Genomic DNA, 27,594 nt, shown 5'->3' on the forward strand with positions numbered 1-27,594 from the left:
TTTATAAGACACTTTATTTTCATTTGCTGGCATGTTATAATAAAAAGTTGCGATTTTGAATACATATTAGATATTATTAAGTTAATTTAAATTATTAGAGATAATATGTATCTCTTAAAGAATTTTTATTATTTAATAGAATTATGCTATTTTTGATCTTTTAACTGATTGTTTAACTTGTCACGCTTTTTGATGAAATTTTCACGTTATTTTCTTTTTTAAATTTTTAGCACAATCAGTTCTATAAATATATCTCTCTATAATTATATATATATAAGCCTTTATAAAGTAAAATTCTATCAAGCAGATTTTTTATTCAGAATATCTAAATAAAAAAAGTAAGATTGTGTGTAAAAAATGGAATGATTATATAACTATATTTGAAAATTATATGTTATATCAATTTGTTAATAGAAAATGTATACTTGCTTTTCTTTTCATAAATTTTAAATTTGCGATGAGAGAAGTAATTTTTAAAATAACGTATTGAAAATATTAAATTTTCCTGCTACGTCAGGCACAGACTTATCAAATATTTTTCATCATTCTGTCGATCTTCGTAATTCTCTTGCCGTTTCACATCTTTGGTGTTTAAAAAAAAAAACTATATGAGTCAGCTACGTCAAAAGTTAATAAATCTAATACATTTCGAAATTCATGAATTTGATATTACACAAAAAGTTCTTTTAATCTTTTAAAATATAACATTATTAATTAATTTAAAAGTAAAAGTAAATATTTGCTTTGTAGAATTAAAATATATATTTAATAATATTTTTGTATACAATCACTGTAAAAAAAATTCGATATAAGATAATATTTACGATTTTGAGATTAAATTATATTTTACAGGGCAAATCTATGATCCATCCCACAAAATAATTATTAATTTTATGTTTTAAAAGACTAAAAGTATTTTGAGGAAATTTATGACTCTTGAAATTGTATTATAGATTTTTTAACTTTTGATAGCTGATTCGTGCAGTTACTTCTTAAATTCTTTGCAAACGTTTTTTTTCGTCAGTTATATTGGATGGAACTGTATATATTTTCAACTTGCATTAATCGTCGAGTATACGCGTCACATCAGCGCGTCATGCTCACCTAGTTTGCGTTCCGAAACTTGATTTCAGGAAGCATTCGCGGAAATTCGTTTGCATATCCGAGCACAATTAGCATTTTTGAAACGTTTGTGTTTCACAAATTAGCGCCATGCAGTTTGCATTTGTCTTTCAGAAACATGTTTCTAATTATGCGACAAAATGACACAATTTGCAAAATTGTTAGGACGTTAGGTCAAACAAAATAACACAAAAAAAAGATAGCGAACTTAAATAGTGAGTTAATTATTTGAGCATCGCTGAATAAAATATTTGGCAAAAATTTTTGTTTTTACGTGATCTTCTAACATGATGTGATTTTAATTATTCAAATTATGAAATATTATATATAAATATTTAAATAGTATTTTGATTATTTTTAAAAATTATTATAAAATTATTAAAAAAATACTTTTTTATTGTATGCCTTATTTTATTAACGAAACACAATACATTATAAAGGTATAATAACCACATTAAAAACATGTAATGACAACACAAAATATACATAAAATGCTGATAAAAGTGTCATGTTATCTCGGTGGCTTCTTTATTTAAAAGATAACATTTTACAGATGATAGTAAGAAAGAGAAAAAGAATTAAAAGAAAAGGGAAAAAAAAGCGATATTTGTTTTTGAATAAATGGTAGGATTTTTCTGATCTCTTGTTTTTTTCCGTAATCATATAATTATTTTTTAATTTTTATTGTGATCGGATATTTCTTTCTCGTAGCACTTGCAGAATATTTAATTATGTATATGTTTATTTGATTTAAAACTGTGAAAGAGAGAGAGAGAAAGAGTTCAGAAATGTATTGCGATACTAAAATATATATAAATTCAATTCTCTCTTTCTCTCTTTCTTTCTCTCTCTCTCTCTCTCTCTCTCTCTCTCTCTCTCTCTCTCTCTCTCGACTAAATTTAAAATATAAAAATATATAAAAAATTTACAATATAAGAATTTATCGTATTATTATTGTTATAGATAAATTGATATTGTATATAGGATGCTTGATAAAAAAATGGATCACATCTGGCGATTTTATATGTGCATATGCAATCGCGCCAAATATAATTATATATGTATATGGCCATATATGCTCTTTTATAAGTTTATTTTTTCACGGATGGTTTATATAATTTAATAAAATCTGAAATATTAATTTGAGTAATTATTTTGTTGAAAAATAAACTTCATGGATGCGTTCAGTTTTAAAAGGCTGACAAAGTGACAGAAAAGATGTTTTTATATAAAAATAATGAATCATTCTGTACATGCACGTTTTCTTTATTAGTTATTATTATAATTATTTATTATTTTTTATTATTTATTATTATTTATATTTTATTGTTATTATTTACACATCAATTAAAAAAAATAGATATTTTAATATTTTAAAGAAAGGAGTATTTTAGGAGTAATCATATTATGCGGAAATATTAAATAAATTTAGCAAGTAATTTTCACGTTTATCGAATGATAAATATCGATGAGGTTTAATTATACCTTTATTGAATTTTTAGTTAATGTTTTTTATGTTCGTTGGTTTGTGCTCAACACGTAAATTGCGCAGACGTTTTCCTTTCACCGTGTAAATCGGTCTCACTTTTTATCTTCTCGCTCGACGGCGCAATACAATTCAAACTTTGTTTGCAGTTCCAGAGGACAAAAATGACGTTCAAGTGCGTTAGCTGTACTTCTTCCTATTGAATCTCGAAGCAACGTTTACAAACGTAGAAGCAAGTAACGTCGATGAAGCAAAGCAGGATCACCACAAAGTCGTCGTTCACTACATGACTCTTAAAACGTTCCTTTTACGGGGGAGAATATTGCGCGATAAAAATCTCCGTCGTAGTACATCCAAGTGCTTGTGCCGCTCAAGAAACAATTTTGATCCGAGAAATTGAAGCCCGATCCGGGGAACAGGAGGACTTTGGACACAGGCTAACCGAGGCTACCTCTCTTCTGATCTACTATATTTTCCGTAATTAAAAGTCGGGAATGAATCTTTTCGCGCGCGTGAAACGCGAGACAATGAGACCAATAAGTGCGTAAAAGTGATAATCGAGGAAATACGATCGACCGGAAGTCGTAAATCGGCCGCGAATGCATCGATCGGCCGAGATCGCCCGCGGCCGTTGAATCGAAGTCAAGGTCTCTCGGGGACGTGCAAGTCTCACGGTGGGCGGACCCTCCAGATCCTCGCTTGCCGCAGGTATACGAGTACCTGCGCGTTACACGCAACAGGAATCAAAGTGCGGTGCCCCGGTCTCAGGGGTGAGATGGCCTTCATGATGAAGAAGAAAAAGTACAAATTCTCGGTGGAGGTCGACCTCGAGGAGCTCACGGCGGTGCCGTTTGTCAGTGCTGTACTCTTTGCCAAGCTGAGGCTCCTGGATGGCGGTTCGTTCGTCGATCATTCCACTAGGTGAGTGTTACATTTTGATATATATATATATATATATAAGGTTAAAGAAAATCCACGCGTGACGATTAACTTTAATTTTATTATATATAAGGTATACATATATACATTTTAAACACGTTAATATAAGTACTTTCAAAATATGGATATAAATATACAAGTATTTAATAATGTTTAGATGAAATGACTCAGGAATATTGTTGACATTGTTTATCATGATTAATCATACATTCCAATGTATATGATACTTAGCATGTTAATATTTAATTATTCATAATTTGGCGAGCTATTTAATTCTTGAACGAAATTCTGTTTCTTGCCGATAATTCTTGCACCGAATGCGTTGGCGTTTTATCGACGAGGAACTTTCATGACGATTATCAAGATTTATACCGCCGTCCGTAGAACTCGAGACTTTCCAGAAATAGATTCTCGACGGAAATAAAGACTTTAGCTATGCTCAGCGCGGTGAACTTTGCAGTAATTTTTTTTTTTTTTTACGTCATGTAATAACATACGTTTCTATTCACTCGAAATTATCATTTTTAATACATTTCATTGTTATTTCGTTACTCTGCATTATATGAGTCTCATCAAATTTTCAATTTTTATTAATATCTATTATTAATTTTTATATATAAATGCTTATTATGTAAATGCGTTACTTTGATGTCAATAGGTACAGAAAACTAAACGTTTAGAATACGTTCTGGAGATAACGCGAAAATTGCTTTTGCGTATAATGTTATTGTTCAGAAATATTATTTGCTCGAAACGTTTGAGAGCGTTTAAAATTTGTAGAATGCTATGAAGTTTCGAAATAACGAGAGAGTTTAGCATAATATGCGTATTTGAATAGTCTACGAAATTAAAATTCCATGACATTTCGAATGTCAAATTTTAACATTTTCAATTTTATTTTAATAATTTATTTTCTTTGAGACTCGCACATTTTCAAAGTTAGGAATAATAATATTTCGAAATGACATTTTAGGAGAAGCATGTATAATTACATATACATCGGAAAAATTTCAATTAGAAAATTTTTTTACACATTTATTTTGTCTCATTCGCAAAGAGCTTTATTCTCTATATTTCGGCAGTCGAAAAAAACGCGAATACTTTATTCCTGGCGATGATGCGAAACCACGCGTTAGGATTCTCTTATGACAGGACACCGCGAGGAGTTTGTATGGAATTTGCGAACGCGTAATGGCCATAGTCGAGATCTATATTTAGTGGGACGCGTAGTTTGCTTTTTCTGATGAACCATTAAAACTTCGTTGAACCAAGCCGGAAGCTCGTTCAGCTTTAGATAGTCTCAAGACGTAGAGCTTTAACATACCTAAGCGCGATCTTAAACTGGATAACATATGTTGTTAGCGAAACGGATATGTACACATATAAGTACATGAAATGTGCTTATCATACGCCATTCGAAATGTGATAGAACTGCACGAGGAAGAAATTATTTTTGACTTACTTAACTTTGATAAAATAAATTTAATCGTCATTAGAGATTTTATATTAATTTTACAATTAAATATAAATATACTTAAATATATATATATATATATATAATACATATTACTAAATTAAAAAAATACATATTACTAAATTAAAAAAAAAATTATATTTAAGGATTATATATTTGATATAATTGATTAAAAATCGCAGCAGATATTTAAAAAAATATCTTTCTAGCTATTTTTCAAAATTATTTTCCACCATTCAGCAAAATCTGCTATCGTTTCCTAATTTAACAAATGGAGCAAAGAATTGCGAATTTAAAATAATTTAAAAAATGATGAAAGATATATTATTTCTTTTTAATATATAATCACAGTTTTTTTAAATTATGAAATATGAGGATAGTCGGAAGGAAACCATATTAACGATTCAACTGTATTCGCGATCGTAAAACAGCAGTCCCAAATAATGCTCCATTCAACAAACATTCGAGGTACAAGTGTTTCCTCGTGCGGATGAGGTAATTGCCGACGATGTTGTAATTATGTATGCGACAATGCTGTAAATGTTGGTTACGTAATTGCGCGCTATATTCGTCGATACTCGCGCGTTGAATGAATTAGCCGGATATTCACTAACGCCGAAACAATCTGTAATTCGTTCAAGATCCAGATCTTGCAAGTTATTTACGCATTTGCGCTGACATTTTACGATTTAACAGCTGAAAAAGTAGCTTGTTATGTCTCGCGTGACTGTTCACGGTATCGTTACTTTGACTAGTTTTTACTGCTACTTTCGCCTCTCTCTCCAGTATATAAACGCACATAAATATAAAATTTCTCAGAACAATGCACAGACGGTTGAATTTTGTTTTCTTTATTTAATAATCACTGCGGATACTTTAGCAGTAAAACTCGAGTTGATTTGATAGCAATCCAAGCCACTTGAAATCGATGAAATTGGAACGCGAGAGAAATATCGCGAAAGAAATATCGCGATAAAAAATCCAACGTTCCGGAATTGGTTCCAAACTTTTTTACTGTCACATAGCTCACCCTGTAAAAAGAGGTATTGAAATCTGGGACACTCCTTGTATGTCACGCTAGTAAATTTTTCAAATATATGACGAATGGTTGCATAAATTCATATTTTTCAATTCTGGAGAAACCTTTCGATCATTTTTTTTAACTTCGCTGTGTGCATTGACGCACCAAGTGGGTGTGAAGTGAATAGATTTAAAGTAACTTTAGCATTTTCGTATTAAAACTCGATGTTGAATCATAAAAAATTATGGAGTCCAAAGAGAAAGAGAGAAAGAGAATCCGCGTTGTTTAACAAAATAAGCTATTGTCTCACAGCGGGAAAACTAACACTGCGATATTCGCATCCCGTGCATTATGCACGGCGTCGCGTGCTTTCCTTTATAAGTAGAATAATGTTTCCACCCGTGTGCAAACGCGTGCGACATAAATTCCACCATCATTTGCGGGCGCTTCTGCTTAACGACGCATTTCGCCGCATAAAAGATAATGTAGTGAAACATGAAGCGTATATAATCTTTCTTCTCTCATAAGTGGAATTTCCAAGTGTTATGTCCCGTATATTATGTATGTTTCTACATTTTTGACAATATATTTTAAAAAATGCCCTAAAACATATTAAATATTTAACAAATACAGATTTAAAAATTTGTGCGTCGCATGTTTCTCACAAGAGTGATATTTTTTTTCGCGCTAATATTTATTTTTTACCTCTATGTTTCATTTTCGAATATTATTTCTTTGCTGCACGATAGCTATATATTTTTCTCTTCGTTATTGAATGGCGAAGTCGATAAAGTCAGTCGCGCAAAAATGATCCGACTCTATGACGTATATACCAGTCGCATCCGCGTGAAACTGCTTTTTAGAACCATTGCTTTTATTCCGAATAGCGTAACAGTAGTGGTAGAATACAAGGACGACCCTACCGTATGTGTATCGGAATATAGTGTCCGCGAGAGGTATATCATATCATTTTTTTTTACCATATGTAATATCAATTTCTCCTAAAAAAGAAAAAACAGAATTCGTGCAATAATAGTGTCAGATTCATTAACTGAATTTAATTCTTCGTTTAGTTAAAGTCATTCTAGAATTCATCCTTTCTAATCTTTTCTCAACGTTAATTAAACCGCTAACGAACTGCAGTCTCATCTTACCCAGGAAAGAAATGCATTTTGTTAAACGTAATTAGAATTATTTATATAGTCACAATCTTTATACCAGATTGTGCGTGATAATGCAATCGAGAAAATAATTAGGCTATATTTTCGAAAATGACAAAATGCCCAGAGTTCACAACACTTAAGAATTTTCTTTATTTTTTCCAAATATTTCAACATTATAATCTAAAAATTCTAGAAGACCGAAAATAATGTTTTTTTTACGATGCATGTTAAATGTAGGCTTTTTTATATTAAAACCGGTTCTTTATCTCAATTAAAATAAGGGAAATGTAAAATATATTTCATTAAATGAAGGATATCTTTCTAAAATGTATACATTTTCTAAAATTGCTTTATTATATTTTATATAATTCTATAGAGAGACAAAAAGCAGTTAGGCTTATTTTTACAGAAAAACATACTTGAAAAAGGTGAAACAAGGTCACACATGACAAGGCTTCTGATAGTTCTATAATCTATTGGTATATGTCTATCGATTAGCTATAATGACTTCAGTTTACTGCGCATAAGATAACTGTAGGGTTTACAGAGAATGTGCTCTTCAAGGAAAAATCGTCAATTAATAAACGTGAATAACTTGTAGTACTGTTTCTTCGATGCAACCTGAATATCCACCGACCTAAAAATGCATAATGAGATAAGAGCGATGACGAAAAATTTGATTGTCGCAAGAAAACGGATATTTAGGCAATATTTTATAAAAATCTTTGGCTATCGTGAAAAAAGACTTTTTAACGGGTTATGTTAATTACGTATTTTACGATGTACTGTGTTAGTTAAGATAGCATACTAATTACGTTATTAAATATTTCTCTCATAAAGAGGACATTTAGCCTTTAGTTGCGAATTAATTACATATATCATCTCATTGCGTTTTCTGTCATAACAAAGAATTATACAGTATGATAGCGTACTGCATTGACCTACTTTTTCGCTACGTATTTAACACGCTAAGTATGGCTGTCATAAATCTTATGTTTCCTACATAGCTATCAATACTCTAACTGTTAAACTGTACCAATAATATAATAATTTTAGAATTAATTTTCTATTTAACCAAAAGCATGGAAGTTTTATTAAATTAAACTGCGAAGATGCAAATAATTAACAAAATATCATTATCTTTTGAATACTCAAGAAAATTTAATTAATATACCTTTAGTTCCCGAAATTAAATTATCTCGAGTTTTAATTATCAAAATATTTAAAATTATAAAGTTTTAATGCAAGACCATGTCAAAGCAGGTTTCCGTTAATGAAATACTGACCCTGAATTTCTTAATAAACGTGAAAAAAAAATTTATCAAAAGAATTTAAAACAAAAAAATAATGGTATTTCGCGAGATATCTTGTATATATATGGAAAATAAATTGGAGAATATAAATTGGAAATATAAACATCTCAGGAACGAATAGGCACAATTGATACAAGATGCATATCACTTTTGTTCTTTTCGCTTCTTTCTCAGAAAGATCTAAATCTTTGTTTATTAAAAGAATAATTTTCGAATTTTTCGTAAATAATATTTTTTCGCGCAAATTTTTTCACATTACTCAGTGATTTTCTATTATTTGACATTATTTTGTTTGTACTATTTAATATTTAATGTTTATTTAATTCTGAGTCATATTTATAAGATATGGAAATAGTTATATAGGATATATGGGAATAGTTTTCCTTTTTTGCTTTAAATTCTCCTCACAAATTTTCTTTATAAAAATGTCACAAATGTCAAAATGTTATATATACTTTTTTTTAGATCGATTTATTTAAAATTAATACATAACACAAATAAATAATTTAAATCATAACTTAAAGCAGAGATATTCATAAATTAAAAAATAATTCTGAAAATTTATATACATTTTTCATTATTTTAATTTATAAATGAGATATTATATAAATGAAGGATAAATGAAATAATAGCAAATTTTAGATACGAGAGAGATAATATATAAAATATATTAATTGAATGTTAATTAGGACATATTTAATAAATTATATTAATGTTCAATATTTCAAAGCAAATTTATCCGCTTCAAAACGAGGACTATTATAATAGATATGCTCTGCGCGCGACGAAACCGACAACGATTAGCTTCCGTTTGAAATCGAAACGACAAGTGGCGATAGAAACGGGAACAAAGATGCGTCGTTATTGTGATGGAACTCTATATTGTATTTAAGACAGTTTATGTGCTACGAGGGTTTGCATATTAATACGGAACCGATAATTTTCATTGTATGTGCGAGTTTTCTACTGTGTAATTACTCGCGCCTAGAACAGAAAACAAAGTGCATGAGTCTATTTACGACAACTAGTTTCTTTTGTATTTTTTTTTCGGCTCATAAACAAAAACTTGCCTTGAAGCAATTTGTATACTGCGAGCAAATCCAAGCCAAGTATTTTTATTTCATGTTAGTTGTCTGTAATTATTTACATATATTACAGTATTATTACGTATTTTGCAGTAACAAAAGAGAAGGGTTTCTATATTCTGGAATGGAAATATTTTCCTCGAATATAAATTTAAAAAACAAAAATAAATGTAAATAAATAATTAAAAAAAGATATTGCGTTTGTAAATAATAATGTATGTAATTTTTCAACAAAAATAATTTTTTATTGCTTTATTGAATCGTTTTAGAATATCTTTTATTCTGTTTGCAATATATAACTGTATTTTTTCTCCATTATTAAAATGATATCAATAGGAATCGATAAGTATTATAAAATGGTATAGACAGTGGATTTGTACGATGCAAAGTAATACGTTCATATTACAAAAGAAGATCTTTATATATACATATCACAAAAGATATTTATTTATACATATATTATTTATACATATATTTCACGATAGTCGAGAATATTACTTTACAAAATAAAAGTTTGAGTTGCACATTCGTACAATTATTGTAAATAATATTTAATTATTTGCGATGAATACAGTCTACCTTAAACGGTGAAAAAGTAAATTAAGATTCATAATAAGATTAAAATAAGCGTATTTTAAGTTCGTACCAGTTGCCTTGTCCTCAACTTCCGTCAGCTGCGTCACTTTGAACCATGACCTTCCGTGAAATCGTCTTTCAGGCCCGCTACTCGATTAACCTCGGAACGAAAATCCCACGCGATGATGCGACGAATCTCCAAGTTTACGGTCGATGAAAGACGCTAGAAGGCAGATGAGAGAAAGTGTCGATGAAAAATTTATTACACATTATTGAAAAATTCTCTTAATGTTTGTTAAAAAAATATCGTTGAATTTAGTAAAAAAAGTTTTGTTAAACTTGATTGACACAAGAACATTTGCAGTTTTGAACATTTTTTTCATTTTATCCGCAAGTACAGATAATTGATGGAGCGAGATAATTACTTTTTCTAGAAGTCTAAATTAATCCAAATTGAAATCAAAGTTTTAGAGATAACGATGAGAAAAATAGGAAAAGTATTTTTATAATTCCACGATTATACAATCTTTTTTTTTCCTCCACTCAAAAAAATGATCTTGCAACTTCAACAAAAATTTTCTAGATGTAAAAAATTAACCGAAACAGATAAATTATTAGCAAATACTGTGATACTGCATATATTTTACACTTAATCAGTTTAAATGACAGAGATAGAATTTATATCTGTACTATTAGTATAATTTAGACAGAAAATTTGTCTGTGATTCCTATCTTTAAGGCCTATTGTCAAAAACAATTATATTTGTGATTAATATTTGGCAATGAGATCTCAATTTTCTAGAGGTATTGCTAGAGTATTACTGCTATAAATTTTATACGTGACAAACAATATTCTAACAGATACAAAAAGTAGCAATACATTTTAATTGAGACCTCTATCTACATTAACAAAATATTTTTTTGAGTGTCAAATATATTGAAGTAAGATAAACATTAGAGAATAAAGATTAAATTAATCTCTATTTACGCTTACCTTAAAAAATATCACACCGTCAGTAAAGACTTTTTGAAAAACTAATTATGATAACAAAATTAGCCTTACTAGGTTTAAAGGTCCAGCGGACTCTTTGAACACTATGCGCGGAATCCGAAATGACGAAACACACACTTGACGCCTTTCCCACGACAGTCGTAACCAAAATATAAAAAGAGTCAGGGTTTTTACGGTCTCATTCAATCAGGGGATCACCGGCATCCCACTATGGGGCCGTCTACTGGAAATCTTGGCGGAGAAGATTTACGAGCGACGGACGAACGACGAGAGCAGGGAAAAAGGAGGGAGAAAATTAGAAGTAGGATAGCATGCGATGATAATGGACAATGTCCTGTCCGTCGTGTCCCTGCATGGAAGTGACCGACCGACCGACCGACCGCGCTCGAGGACCTGACACCACTTCATATGTGATGATGAGGAAACGCCCGATTACAACGTTGCTCCGGGCGGCCGTGGCGCGTTACATTAATATTTCTGCGTATACCAACGCGAATGATTATGTGCTTCACGCACGCGCGCACAGAGACGGGATATATCATGTTCCCGTGTACATATTTGCCGAAGGGACGGGAATTGAAAACGCTGCAGAGAGGAATAGGCGGATAAAGGGATAGGCGGTATCGCTACTCATGTCCGACACGTAATGTCTGTAATATGTATCAAATGATTCGTTTACCACGTGCCGACACCTGTAATATTGTTCTTTGATATCGTTTGCTTTGACAGATGAAACAATAACGTTAAGCGCTAACAATCAGATTTTATTTGATATACATATATATGTATGATATGTATATATATATATATATAAAAATTATTTATTTCCTCTGATTTGTATAATATATATATTTTCTGTTTATATTTATTTAAACGAAGAGATTTTTGGGATGCATTTTACATTTCTAAAGAGAATAAAGATGTAATTTTGTAGTTGTTTTCTCAATTTTTGCTCCGTATTTTATTGTGCAATATCAAGAGAACACACATTTTTATATTATAAAAAGTATAAAAAATCAGAACTTTTCCTTTTTAAATAAACTTTTTTACTCTTTTTCCTTTACATTTTTCGCAATATTAATATTCTTTATATTATTGCAAATTAGCAGAGACTCCACTAATGTAATAGATATTTACTTTGTGAGCCATTTATATAGGTGCACTAAAAATATAAACTTTCCACATAGGTTACATTATCTCTCATTAGCAACATTATTAAGTTTGAATGTGTTTTAGTGATTATTTCTACATTCAAAGAGATTTAGAAGTTTTGCCAGTGCGATTAAATTTTGTATCTTTGATATGTTACTGTTCTATGTTTTGGAAACATGCAATGCTCTTTCAAGTTGTCCTTAATAATAGATTAATAATAATAAATCTGTATATCTGTATTAAAAAATAATATTTCTCGAAAATATAAGCATAAATTTTCTGTAATATGTTAAATAAAAAACCTTGATCTAAATCTTGATGATAATATCATAACATCTAATAAATGTACATAATATAGTACATAGCAATAGATATTGCATAATCAAATTTGTGAAATCAAAAATATCGAAGCTCAAAGTTTTGTCAACAATTTTATGCGTAAGATTTTATTTGTGCATATGGGTAATTTATTGCACCTTTGAATTCGATGATTAAATAAGCATTTAAACGTACAAATTGATATACATATCTTGCAAGTTAAGTTTAATCGAAATATGGAATCTAAGATATATGTATAAAAAAATCATTTTTCAAAATATTTTAATTTTAAAGATGTACTGATAATAATTATTACTTTATTATCTCATAAAAATTTTGTTTTCATAATTATACATCAAACTGTTACAACTCCATTAGAACGTTGCGTGTATAATTTGACGATTACGATTTCCCGGAGACACGGTGTCAATTATGTAATAGTCGGCAACGCTCGTTTACATAGAATCGATTGTTACGCTGCTACCGATATGCAACCGATGAAAAGCGAAAGTACATCGTCTTAGTCTATGAATTCGAACACGCGATTCAGTTTTGCGGTGCGCGAAACATAACCGGCCTATAAAATTATATAGTCGAAGTACGAGTACTCTGAAATCGTTACGACGACGTTAGCCACTTAATTATCGAATATGCATAATTTGCGAGTGAACCGTAATGCCCTGCGTTGTATATTAGTTAGGGGAAATTGTGAGGGATTAAATCACGCACACAGTAGTCCGCGTAACTCTCGACGGCATCGATTCAATTATCACATGCGTACAGTGTGGGCGATCCTCGATATTACATATCAGTGGTTACTGTAATATAAAGAGAGACGATCGGTGAAAGTTATATAATTGAGGAATGAGATAATATATAAAGTACAATGTAATACAAAAATAATTTTTTAATACATAATGTGTATATAACAATTGATATTGAAATATTATAATTGTATTATATAATACAAGTATATGTATCTAAAAACATTTCAAATAAATAAGCTCTGTCATGAGTATGCAGGCCTTGTTTATTGAAATGCCCTTGTATTTTAGGTATATAATGATGATTGTTTTAATAAACTGTATGATATATTAATACATAATAATTAATTTGCAAAGTGCGTAAAGGGATTTCTTGCAGCTCGAATGGAAAAAAGATAATTTCCATATAATATTTGATTAGAAAAATAACTAGAATTGAACTGAAGGCTGAAAAACATAAATCGCATAATTTGCATAATTTTTAATGTAATTTCTTCTTCTCTCTTCTCTTCCAATAATACGATAACTCTCGTTTCTCGCAGTAGCAATCTTACTTTTCACGAAATGACAGAGTGAGACAGATATTGAATTAATTTCGCAGAATTCCTTCATTTCTGATTTCGTTATGGAATATCTTCGCATGACCCTACAATCTTTTCCGAAACGAAACGAGCATTTTCCGTTGCACTTTGGCCGACTCTTACGGTGGCCCCCGCGTGCACAAACTGGCAAGTAGTAACGGTAATTCATAAGTAGGACGACTTGTCGCGCGAGGGGCAGGACCGCCATCTCCCTCCTCTGTGTACTCTCGTCGCGGTCATTTGATCGTAATAATCGTAATGCCCGATGCTGCATCGCCATTCACACGCGTATCGTCCAGGAAGTCACGTGTCGCGTACGCAGAAATGTGGTAGCGGCCGTTGTTTTCAATGGTTTCGCTTCGGATCTCGAAATGTCTTGCCAAGGTCTTTTAGGTTCGCATTCTTCGCAGAAACGCTATCTTGTTCACGTTGAATGAAAAACTCATTACCCTTTATGGCAGAACGCTCATATAGAATGCTGATAACTCGAAGAGAACTTTGCGCGGAAAATGAGTACCTACGTGAATTTGACTTGTTAGGACTTTCGGGAAAATTGTGCGATCTTTAAGAGAGAGAGAGAGAGAGAGAGAGAGTAATATTCAAAGTTTTCGATTATCAGATTACGCAGTCATCATATATAATTTTACGTCTATATGTGTATAAATTTTTGCTTGAGAAACTGATACAAAGTAAAATGCAATTAATTCAGAAAGAAAAAATAAAACACAGCAATTAGTTTACGTAACTCGTGTACAGGGAATTAATATTTCGAACATAAATTTTTTCATTTCTATAAAATAAAAAGATAACGTAATTGGAAGCAATGATGTGTATGTGCATACATTTTGTATAACGTATAATTATATTAATACAATAAAATTTTATTAAATGCAATATTAAGGAATGTACATAACATAATGAAAGTTGTTGGCAAATTGCATTAATAATTAAATTTAGTATATACGAAGTTATTTCTTGCTAAAAAAACAAGAGATTACGAGCGTGCTTAAAGTTTTATTTCACGCTTGCCATAGGTAAAAAGATCAGACCAACCTTGAAAAACACGTTCGGTTACTTACCATTGATGGATATTGCTCAGAGAGACAGTAATCACGTTCGATTTCTCCTGTTTTCACCAGGCATTATTCGCCGGGCATTGAGTTAATCTGACGTAAAATCCGAATTTATATATTCGGCGAACATTCGAGCGTTTCAACATTCGAATGGCAGAGATCATATTATTGTAACAAGAGCATGAAACCGTCAGGGATTCATATGACTACATGTAAGAGAGAATAAAATTTGCTTGATAACGCCGATTCATTCGGTTTGTTCTTAGTAATAGTGGTAGTTATATATAATTAAATACACAGTAAAAAATTGTGCGTCGTATGTTAAAATTTTCTTGTGTTATCACGTTTGATTACTATTTCAATGAAAAATTAACATACAGCTGATATGTTATCATTTTTATAATATTTTCATGTGTTACATTTATGCCAACTTCATAACTTAACACTTTGTCTCTTAGAAACGTAATATTATTTTGAGTGCTTTTAACACATCATTTCAAACAATCAACATATTTCAAAATTAGTTTAATATTCTAAGAAAAGTTAAAATAAATCTTCGAGTAATGATGAACTTTAAAATGTTCTATCAACATTTCTTACAAGTTATTGTAACTACTCTTTCACGTACACGGAAAAAAAGTAGCTGCCATAGCTAAAAACTGCGTGTGGTAACTAAACTTCAGTCGTAAAATATGGATAGCTATTATCTTAGCTATGATACTCATTTGATTTTGTGGAAAGTTTAGCTATCTGATGCATAACAATTAGCTGCAAATACATATTTGTGCGTAGCACGTGCGTGGCGCTGTGATAGCAATTGTTCGCAGCATAACGAAAAAATATGAATATCTTTAGCATATCGACTAGTTCCGATAGCTACTTTTATGTGCTGTATGATATGAGCCTAACAGACATGCACATTTTGCTACTTTTTTTACATATTAGACGCAACAACAAACCGTTTTGCTGTAGTTTAAAAATTTATAGTTATGGCAGCAAACACAGTTTCTGCAAAACCATGATTAGAGCTATGATGCTGATCTTTTTTTAGTTTTTAATTAATTTTTGTATGTTATTTTTACATCACACTTAAAGTCACAATAATAAAAATAAATGTAAAGTTTTGTGTTAATTACTTAACATTTTTAGTTTGTCAATAAATAACACACACTAAATGAGTTATTTTAACTTAAAATTTAGAATGGATTTTCTAACAGATGCAAAAAAATGTTAAAATTTGCATTTTATTTTTTACTGTGTAGTAATTAGATATGAATATATATAAATTCTTTTTTTTTATTTACAATACTTTAGAAATTTTGATATTTTAAATACCTGCATTACATTTTTATTTTAGCTGATATTTAATAGCTTTTACGATTTTTCCTTCGCCCGCATTTTCGCTTCACAGAACATTTTCCGATCTTTAGACATCGTAACGCACTACTTCTCTCAGAAGTTTGAGTACTTGCGGTTTTAGAAACTTGAGGATTCACTATCGGCACACCGAAATAAAAATAATTTCTTCGCAAAATACACTTATCTTTTTTCAGCGATCGTACAATTCTCTCTTCAACCCAGATTAATAAAAGAAATTCGTGGTTAATAGGAAGATCGTTTTTCCAACCGAATTAGATTCCAGAACCGTGATGTTCGTAAATCACGCTTTAATTATTCCAAACATGAAAAGCTGTTCCATATTCCACATTCTTCCGTCTGTTTCGATTTTGTTCCTTTTCGTGTTTCAATCTTTCGCTTTCGTTTCTTATCTTTCGTCTTGTGCTTTGTCATTTCTCGTCTGCTTTCGAAGTACGGAAAATCGACGGACCGCCGGAAGCAAGAATCATTTCATTCCTTCCTGCCCACTTGAATATTCCATTCCGACGATCATGTACTTTTGAAAATTGTGTCTGCGACATGGAAGTGCAGACGTCAATTTTCACGGTTATTTTATTGGTTCTATATTATATCCGCTATAGTAGATTGTTGTTGAAAATTTAAAATGTTCCCTATACACACAAGATTAAACATTTTTTCGCTTATTTATAGTGAAAAAAAACCATAATAAAGATTGTAAAAATAAAACGATGAATAAAATTTAAGAGAAAAAGAGATTAATACATTTATATAATACATATACATATATATTAAAATATTGTACAAAATGTCATTTTTTATATAACGACTTTTCTAATGAATGATTGCGCTTTACTTTGCATAATTATTATATAATTTAGAGCTTAGAAAATATACATATATGTAAATAAAACTAGCTATGTTGTATAAAATAATATTTGTTCTGTGTTTTATCGAAAACATGAATTATGCAAATAATTTTCAAAAGCTGGATATGTTCGAGGTTTAATTGAAGCGTGCTTCAACACGTGCTTTGCGGTGAAGAGCCGCATCTCGGGTTTCTCTGAATATTCATCAGATTATTCAGAACGCATTTCTTCAACAATTCGCCTAGATTATACAAAGCCCTATTGTCCGACGAAGATTCGTGTCGATGACTTGCAATCAGCGAATACAGGTTGTGATATCGAACTCTCGAAATTTACTTAGTTCAATGAGTAGTTCAATGATTCGGATGAACGCGATATGAACGTATTTCCTGCAGCTGATATCCCAAGAATTCTTTCATTTATCTAGTATCTTTACTAAGAAAAATCAAATTTGCATGTATGTTATAATTGTTATTCTAATCCTAAATTTATTGCTCGTGAAATAATTTTTGTTAATAATTTAAAATATCGAAAAAGCTACAAAAGTAAATTATATTAATGTAAATTCTTCTTTCGATTTCTTTGATATTAAAATCCTGAATTATTTCTTCTCAAAATATTATATTATACTCATTGTTTAACTTGAAAAAAATATTGATTAATAAATATGAAAGTGCCAGGATACAGGACCTTGTAAATCATAAGTTTGAGAGACTTTATGAACTTTGATTTAAAAATTAATTATTTGCCTAACTAATGATGATGTAAAATGGAGATTGTTTCTTTGTTTGCTCCAACAGATCAGCCTAAAAAAAAAAAAATTCAGCAAGAGAAAAGTCGACTTTTATTGAGACTTTCGTAAGATCTCGAAGCATAGAATATTCACGACAAAGAAATAGGCCACTTTTCCAAAAGTGGCGCATTTGACGTTTCTATTTCCTTCTTCGAGAAATATAATCGAATTTTTCGAGCAATATTTCGCACGCGGACTGCTGTCGTTTTCGTATTGTCAACTTTGCTTGAAGCTTTGACAGCGGATCAAAATAAGATGAGACGCTCGAAAGAGCAAGCGAAAAAATAACCTCCATTTCCAGCATCGTTAGCTATATGGAATATAAAACAGGAAACTCGAGAATAGGGAGAACAAAAGCTATGTCAATAAGCGCAGCATGATATCAGTAGCGTATTATAGTTGTCAGGTCCCTCCGCCAAACGATAATCCGGATTGCCGGGATCGATTTCACGAAGTTTCCCTGGCATTTCCGCTACCCGTTGACCTTGAACGCCCACGCAAATTCGCTGGACGCTCTTCTCTCGGTGCAAGATAAATGGCCGACACAGATAGGGAAAATAAATTGCGAAACGCGATAACCGTATCCCGCAGACTTAATTAGAATAAGCATTATATTATATAATATATATTATTAGTATATGTATATACTATATTAATATATAAGATAGATGATCGATTATCAAAAAATATTTGCTGATAACTATTCTTATTTTTCTGCAGCCAAGAAAAAAGTAATCATATTTTCTATAAAAGTAATTATATTTTCTTTAAAAATACAAACGGAGCATTTTTATAAAGAATTTTTTAAATTACATTTTAAATTATTATTAGTTATTTTAATTGGTGATAAGTGAGATAGGTTGAGAATGAATAATCGTTGCGTAATGCATTTATTTTGATTGAATCGTCGCGTCGATGATTTACTGCTTTCGACAATCTTTTTTGATCGATACATAAGGTAAACGTTCTTTGCTACTTTAACTCTTTGGACTTTGAAAAATCCATAAATAGTCAACGAGTCGTCATTAAATAGTAAACCATGCATTTATGGCAGTTAATATTCTATCAGTATTTTAAATTCTTTAAATAAATTGAATTATTCCTTTCTTCTTATTGTTAGAGATATGTAAGATAAAACAACTTGACATCCTTTCCGTTCGATTTCTGTCTTAAAATTTATCACTATATAACAGAAATTATTATTTAACAAACGTAATATTTACAATTGCTTGCCGCAGAATAATCAACCGCGTTTTGTTGACGTGCAACTCGAATTCTGTATATGTATATTGAACACTCTATATTGACACATAACTGAATATTAAAACATGCAATATACATTATTATATTGTATTTATACTGAAATATATCTACTTGGATTATTAAGATATTATTTGCGTAGCATTGTATGTTTGATTAAATCGCGAGACGTGATAGATGAAACAAATCTATAGTCATATTCCCATTGAAATTTCAGATAATCTTTCTTTAAATATATACACATGTAAATGCAATTTCAATATGATCTGATTCTCCTGATCTCCATTGTAACATTTAAATAAAACTTTGCGATCTTCGGAATCGATCGAGGTCGTCCCTGACCCCCTGACGCTTCCATCTTTCCAAGCTGACCTTGAAAACCGTCGTGTAAACTATAAATTACGTTTTTTATTCAACTGAATCAGGAATTACGCTTGGAACTCGATCTGATCTTAATGCGTGTTCTGTATCGTGGTAAAAAAGTGCTATGGCACATCTGTCGACAGAATTACAGGCTTTCTCGAGATCGCGCTGAATTGCATTTAAAGCGCTTATTTTATTGTCTCTTAACAACAGGTTCCGGTGAATCTGCTTGAATTTGAAATAGCAGAAACCCGAGCAAGAAATGTTTTCCTCTAAATCTTTTATGAAGTGACCGAGTTTCCCATCGGTGGTTCAATTTGTGGAACGCGTATAGATTTTCAACATTGATTAGCCGAACTTGGCTAGTCTTTCTTCGGATTACCTTGAAACACATTGGCGGTATACTTGGCCGTAAATCATGCAGCCTCAATCGCTTTTTTGATGTAATAAGTTCAATGAAATTACGATAAAAGATGAAGAGAAATATTTTATAATACAATAACAGATTAAAGCCAGCATCTTGCACAAAATACATAATTGCGAAAAATAAATAAACTCAAATTGTATATGGAATTGTATACAATTATCTTGATGAATATTTGTTTAATATCAAGAATGCTATTAGAAAAAGTGGAAAATTTGGTAAACAAAGCATCATATTATAGTTTGTCAAATTATTAATTTTGATTTCATAGATTTTGCACAATTTACATATCAACACATTGAATCTATAGTAGAAAACTCATTCTAAAGGAAAAAAATCCTCATCTTTCAATAACATGATGTTATCGGAATATATTATTTGAAAAGCAATTTTCTCGTACAGGAGCAACATTGGTGCGAGCAAGTTGCTGAAACGTAGCCTTCAATATATACGCGACGTTTGTCCAACCTTGGCCGATACTTCCAATTGAAAGCGGCCTTGAAATATACCGGTAACACGTGCAATATGAATTCTCGTCGTCTGGGAATTCGACCTGTAAGAAAAACTTATCGATAAAGCACACTTTTGAACTTTCAATTGTATATTTCGAAGGAAAATCACGATTACCTAAATTCGTAACGTAGGTGCAAACTCGCGAGAAGGATCGTGTCCGGAATCGTAAGTTATGTTGATAAAAGTAAAATTGAGCTATTATACATAAAAGCGAACAACTATTAAGTGGAATATATTAAATTTATATCAGAATTATTAAAACTTCTATTATATAAAATCTTTATTATAGAAAAATAGTTTTTGTGCAACATAGTTGATTATGAGAGAGTAATATCTCTCTTTTGATTTTTTGCCAAATTATCATATGAATCTCCCAGGTATTTCATAATCTTATCGTCTCAGTTGCCACTTTCACTATAAATCGAATTCAAAATAATTTTTATTTCAATCTTCTCTCTTGTCTCTAATACTTCGATATTTTTGTGAAATTTTTTTTCCTTTGCAACAAAATTAGGAATTGTACATATATAATAAATATAATTGATAGAATTGCGTCAATTAAAACGAAACGATATAAATCATTCACACAGTCTCTCCGTAATACTTGCATGATTTAGTTAAGAAATAATGTTAAAGTTTAGTTTTCAAAATCAAGCTAAAATCAACGTATTAATTTACACTTATTAAAGTAAACAATATTTCGAAACTGTCGTAAGATTTTTTTATACACGTACATTATTTTTAAAATATATAAGCAACTTATTTACGTTTTACATCTTTCTTTATTCGCACGAACGTTTCACTTTATAGTAATTTCGGAGCAACTTGTTTATTTTATCGTTGATATTACGGGAAAGTGGCGATTTGTCTTGCTGAAACGGACGGCATTTTGCCTCTTTCTGGGGCGAACCGTACGCTCTAGACATTGTTTAGTCGACAGCCGAGCGACTTATTGATTACCTGTTCGCATAAGCACGCACACGCACACATATGTTGCACGCTTAAGCTTTTGCCCTCACGTGTTCGTTATGCACGCGCGCAGACACGATATATGTGATACGATCACATTTTCGATGCATCCGACGATCGATAATTGACTATACGCGCGATAATTATTACGGGGAGTCATTCCTTCTTGTAACATGTGGCACAAATCACATTCAAAATAGCCATTTTGGACTGTTTTATACTAATCATGATATACTATGCATTCTCTTGTTTTCTTATATAAAATTTAGAAAGCTTAATGTACATAATTATAGATGTATGTATAGTCAGGATTAAAAAGAAAAATTCAGGTGATGTAATGAATTATGAAAATGATATATATTTAAGAATATAAAAAATAGGAAAAATATGTAAATTATATTAATATATATTTTAAAATACATAGGACATAAGAAATATGAGCTAATAAAAGAAATAAAAGATACAAGAATATATTTGCATATACATACATGTATATATCCATACATTGTATAATTATATATAATTACTATATATAAATATATTTATATATATATTTATCCATGATATAATTTATACATTTACTTTTTTTATTTTTATATTTTTAAATATTATTTTTATATATTATTGTGTGTGTCTGAGGTCTTTCTTCTAACTTGCATCGTACACATAATTCAATAAGTGTTCACGATACGCGAGCCAAACTCGCCGAGTCGTGACGTGTTAACAATGTTTTCCTTATCTTCGTGGTCTCTTTTGACGCACTGCCGGAACGTAACAGCTGGTAAATGTCAGTCGCGGCGCGTCCGTTTCATCGGGTGTAAAACATGTGTTAAATGTAAAACGCTCTTCTTTTTAGCCGCGAAATATGTATCGTAGACCGCTTATGAAACATTCTCCGCGTTTTCTCCTATGGGAACGTCTCTACGTTTTTTGTGCAATGACAAAGAAAGGATTTCTCACATGAAAGTGTTTTGCTTATATCAAACGAAGCATCGACTTGATAAATAGTTCCTAGAAGAAAACGTTAATACACAATGACGATTCAAGCTACGTAACTGACATAGATTGCGTAGTTTTAACAAGCTTTCTTGGCATTGCTATCATATCCGAAATAATAAACTTTACATATAAAATGATTTGTTGCAATTTTGGTGACATTTAATAACGATATTTATATAAATAAAAATAATATAATTTTCAAAGACAAATATTATATTTTATCAGTGATAATTACCATTAATGTTTCAATTAACTTAACGCTTTTATCTTGCTGTTATATTTATCTTATTTTCTATAAATATGGCATTAAATATATTGCATTTATATCTTAAATGAAGAAGCAAACAACTTTTTTTAGCTATGTGACATGTAGCGATTTTGCTTGAGCGATTAATAAGCGCAATCGGAAATAATGTCGATAAACCGCTCATCACACACACGCGCGTGCACGTGCATTGAAAATCTCTTAGGAATATTAGAGGAAAATAAAAATCTGTTTCGCGTGTTTGTATTTTGCACTTGGCTGTCAATATTACGATTACATCGACAATTCACGTTACCAACGCGTGAACGAACGTTTGGATGCTATTTTATTATTGACTTTACGATGATCTAAACGTGTAATAAAATTTAAAACTAAACATTAAACCATTCATTTATTATTCATAGGATATATGTATATTATCATGGTACAAATTTTTGATTACACTTTATTAGATTACCTTTATTTTTTCCAACGCCAGATAAAAGGAAAAAAATATATATTTAGAGCTTTTTTAAATGTTTTGCAGTACGATTTGTTTAACATGAAATTAAGTAATTTACATAAAAAATTAATATTAGAAATATATCAGAAATGTAAAAAAAAAACATTATTTTAAAAATGTATTCTTTAGCAATTGCTTATCACTCTTTTGTCGCTTACAATCTGCCATTCATGCAGCTCTGATCATTATTTTGTAATTCTCAGTACGATAGGATCTCTGTTAGGATTTCTGTTCATGTCAGCATGTCACGATAGTCTAAAAAATTAATATCTATTATTTTTTTATTTGATAGAGCGTACGTTGAAGTTAGCTATAGTAATATAATTACGTGATAGAATATTTAATGTTATGCATTGCATTTAATGTTATGAAATCGGGAATTTTTAAACATTGAAGTTTTCCAAAAGGTCAAAATTGTCAGACTTAATAAATATTAATTGTAAACTTGTACTTGAATATTATAATAGTCGTCTAATTGTAAGAATATAATATTATATCATATAATATACTGTTATATAATAGTTAAAAATATTATTAAATAATGGCAATGTAGTGTGAAATAAAGAAACGCGAAATTAGATAAGCATTAATTCATTTTTGGTTAATTATTTAAACAATTATTAAATTTTAAAGAAAAGATAATTTTATATTTTAATTCTTTCAATTTTGTATAATAATTTTAGGTTTTATTTTTATTTCCTATACACATATATAGTTTGTTAATATAAATCTAGATTATTTTACAACAAGAAATAAAATAGTTTTTTTGCAGTAGAAGAAAATGAGAAGACTAAGGATGTTTCTTAGGATCTCGCAATTATGTTTAATCCTAGTAGAACCCACGAGTATCGATCCCTGTTCACCTTATTCTAGTAGGCAAATCGTGCAATGCCAGAACGTGGGCGTTGTAATATACCGCTTCTGGAAAGAGAACCAGAATGTTTTCCATAGTACAGGAAAGATCGCAAAAACTGTAAAGATAAAATCGATAACAAATGGTACATTGTCGGGATTCTAAGCTGGTTCGTCAGCTGATTTATTTACATCGCTACAGGGAAAAGCGGCTTAAAGGCTCATCAGATATATGTGCATCAGTGCCTATATTTAATCCTTTCACATCGAATTATTTTAATAACTTACAATTTTGTTGTTTAATTTATATATCCTTTATAAATGCACTCATAAACGCTTTACAAAATATAATATTTGTCGATTTGCTTTCATAGATATAGATATATCAACGAGCGAATATTAACGAGCTAATAGCTGTAGTGAGCTAATAATGAGAAGTATTACAAACATTCTTGCTATTGTTACGTGATAATGATAATATAGTACAGAAAATTTACATATTTTTCAAACTCTTATTGATTTATAATTATTTATTATTATTATATATTTTGAAGTTATATTTTATAATGTATATAATAAAATTTGACTCGCAGACTCAAAAATTACATATATGTGAGATGTTAATATTAATAAAATGTCAAAATTTACATATTTAGTTCACGTTCTTTCCCGCAAGACTATTTTGCTGCATGTCGCGTGAAAGCAGGACAGTCTGATTAAAAATAATGAAGCGTAGCCGGATTTTTCTTCGTAAAAGATTCCGCAGTGAAAAGAGAAACGCCAGGGAATTTTGGACGAAGTAACTCGCTCGAAAATGTACGAAAAGTACTTTGTGACTTCAGATAGTTTCTCATCCGTTTCTGGCACCTGTCAGTTGCGTAAGCTATTTCGAAAAAAGTATTTCGATAATTGCCGCGAAATGCAGACTTCAGTTCTCGTTCTAATCGACCTTTCATAATCCATTACATGTATGTACACTTGTCTCTTAACCACAAACGATTCCGAACAAGTTTTTCTTTTTTAGCACAACGGCCTTTCGCTCGCGCGATAAAAATCGGATTCGTGCTTGCCGTGGCACGTAAATATACATACGTACTTCCTGCACACGAGATATCGTGTGTATGTGTGCCTCGACACGTGTTTATTATCGTTCATTTTACACTGACTTCTCCCAGGCGGCATCGGCAGCGCGTATATTCGAATTCGCCAACGGCAGTGATCCTCAATCATGACCGAGTTTGTCAGAGATGAATTATCCGAATAGAAAACTTTGAAGATCCCTAGAGAAGATGCTAATTATACTTTGGTATCTGGTTAGTTTAGTCGACAAACTTCTAATAGGCGAAACCTGTAATCAGTGAAGTCGAGTGAGCTCAGAGCTCGAGGCTATAGACACGTGTAAATCACCATGTTTAATCGAGTCGATGGAAATATTACAATTGACGTAGAATATATATATATTTTTTTTTGAAGCTACAGAAAAAAAAGTGAAGAATTTATCGATTACATTAGTTTATTTAAGCTTGATACGTATTGTTGTTATAGTCGGATGAACTAATTGGTTGTCGGATAGGAAACTAGGACAATTTGATATTACACAGAAATCTCTGAGGAAAAATTTCAAGAAATTCTCCATGGAACGCTCGATACTTTCTTCGAGAAACTCTATGTAATCGAGTTGCATATAACATTTTCCGGAGAAAAAAATAAGATTTCTTTCAAAGAACATATATATATATCAATTATAATAAGATATAATTTATCTTAATATTTTATTAGTAGTAACATAAAAAAAATCGTGAGTTTAAAGTCCGACATCTTGTATAGCGTACGTGAGATTTGTGTTAATATCACATGATCATGCATTTTACATTTGACACTTATGCGGAATTTCTCTTTTCCCCGTAATTAGCATGAAGCTTTCGAGAAAGATAATCTCGTGAATGAACAATGAAGATCGCGATGTCACGCTTTTACATATTAGTCTCGCTTTTCTCGCTCACGTTGCTATTAATCTAGTTGAATAAAAATGATAAAACGATACAAATTAAATAAATAGCAGTCAACGTTTCTCGTTTTTTAATTAGAGCGAGTTTGATTTTAACATAATGCGCTGCTGCAAGTAGATCTCCTGGGAACGAGAAAACCGCAAATTGCGATATTAATTATCGTTGCATTCTTTGCATTTTCTGCTACTAAAATATCCCACTTTACGCACTTGCTTACACGCTTCTTGCACTTTGTACAATACTTGTTTTCACTTTTTTTTTAACGAAAGACTCAATTTTTCACAAATATTTTTATAAAACCCTAATAAACTTCTTATTTGATTATTTTTATATAAAAACTTATAATAATATATTTTTATTTTTTTTGAAAATAGATGTATGTTTTTCGCGTTTAATTTTTGCTATTTTTGTTTTTAAAATTTTACATTATCGAAATTAAATTAGAAAATGATATTGAGCAAACGTGATCGTATATTTTATTTAATTCACAACCTTCTTTATGTACGTTATTATTACGTGATTATGTAAATGCAAAAAGCCCTGCTTTGAGATTTTAACGCATCATTGAAATGATAATACATTTCGTGCGTCGTTTCTTTTCCCGTGGCAATCAAATGCACGACATTTCGTACGACTCGAATTGCAATAAATCACATTTAAAGACTCCTTGCATGTGTTTTTTATGCGCGAGGAATGACGACCACGATTAATAGCACTGACATGGCAGTATACATGCAGGCGATGCTATTATAACGAATGATTTATTCGAGGTTTTTCACGTTGCTCGCAACGAGAAATGGACTTTTTTGCAGCGCAAGATTTGTCGCAGGTCAGTCTTTATTCGCAATTATTCGCAGTATTTTTTTTTATTATTTATTAAACTGCGTCATATATTTCTTTTCTCTAGCTATAATCATGCAATTGATATCTAGGATCGATTATAGCGTTTTACCGACCGATATGACTAGACTCCCGTGAAGCATAAATCCGGAGCGATATCGATGAGATCTTTGCACTTCGAGTCGAAGGTTTTGATATTTTAAAACGAAATTTTATATTATAATACATTGACACCAAAAAGACGTCAATCTCAATTCCTTGATCCAGAAATAATTTATGTATTGGATTTTATATCAAACTTTAAAGGAATTTGTAATTACAATAGAATTAAGTAATAGTACAATTCGAACATTGTATATTGCTATCTTGATTTCCAGCTTTCAATTAAGAAATAATTAATTTCGAATTTCTTTGGACGGATTTTTCAAGAGTCAAGAAATCTAGAATATCTGCATATAAATATTTATATATCTAATTATATCCTAGTTATATACAATTCTC

At 30.7% G+C, this 27,594-nt stretch overlaps 1 protein-coding gene across 4 annotated transcripts in view; it reads left to right on the forward strand.

The window, feature by feature from the left end:
* The window catches only part of LOC140663375 (uncharacterized), a 66,677-nt gene that overhangs the window by 1,557 nt on the left and 37,526 nt on the right, over positions 1-27,594 (forward strand). For all 4 annotated transcript variants that reach the window (XM_072887471.1, XM_072887473.1, XM_072887474.1 and 1 more), the window contains exon 2: positions 2,758-3,529. In XM_072887471.1, the coding sequence (XP_072743572.1) occupies positions 3,384-3,529 (146 nt within the window). In that variant the 5' untranslated portion in view covers positions 2,758-3,383. The remainder of the gene's footprint in view (positions 1-2,757; positions 3,530-27,594) is intronic.

Source organism: Anoplolepis gracilipes, chromosome 3 (assembly GCF_047496725.1).
Source record: "Anoplolepis gracilipes chromosome 3, ASM4749672v1, whole genome shotgun sequence".
NCBI lineage: Eukaryota > Metazoa > Arthropoda > Insecta > Hymenoptera > Formicidae > Anoplolepis > Anoplolepis gracilipes.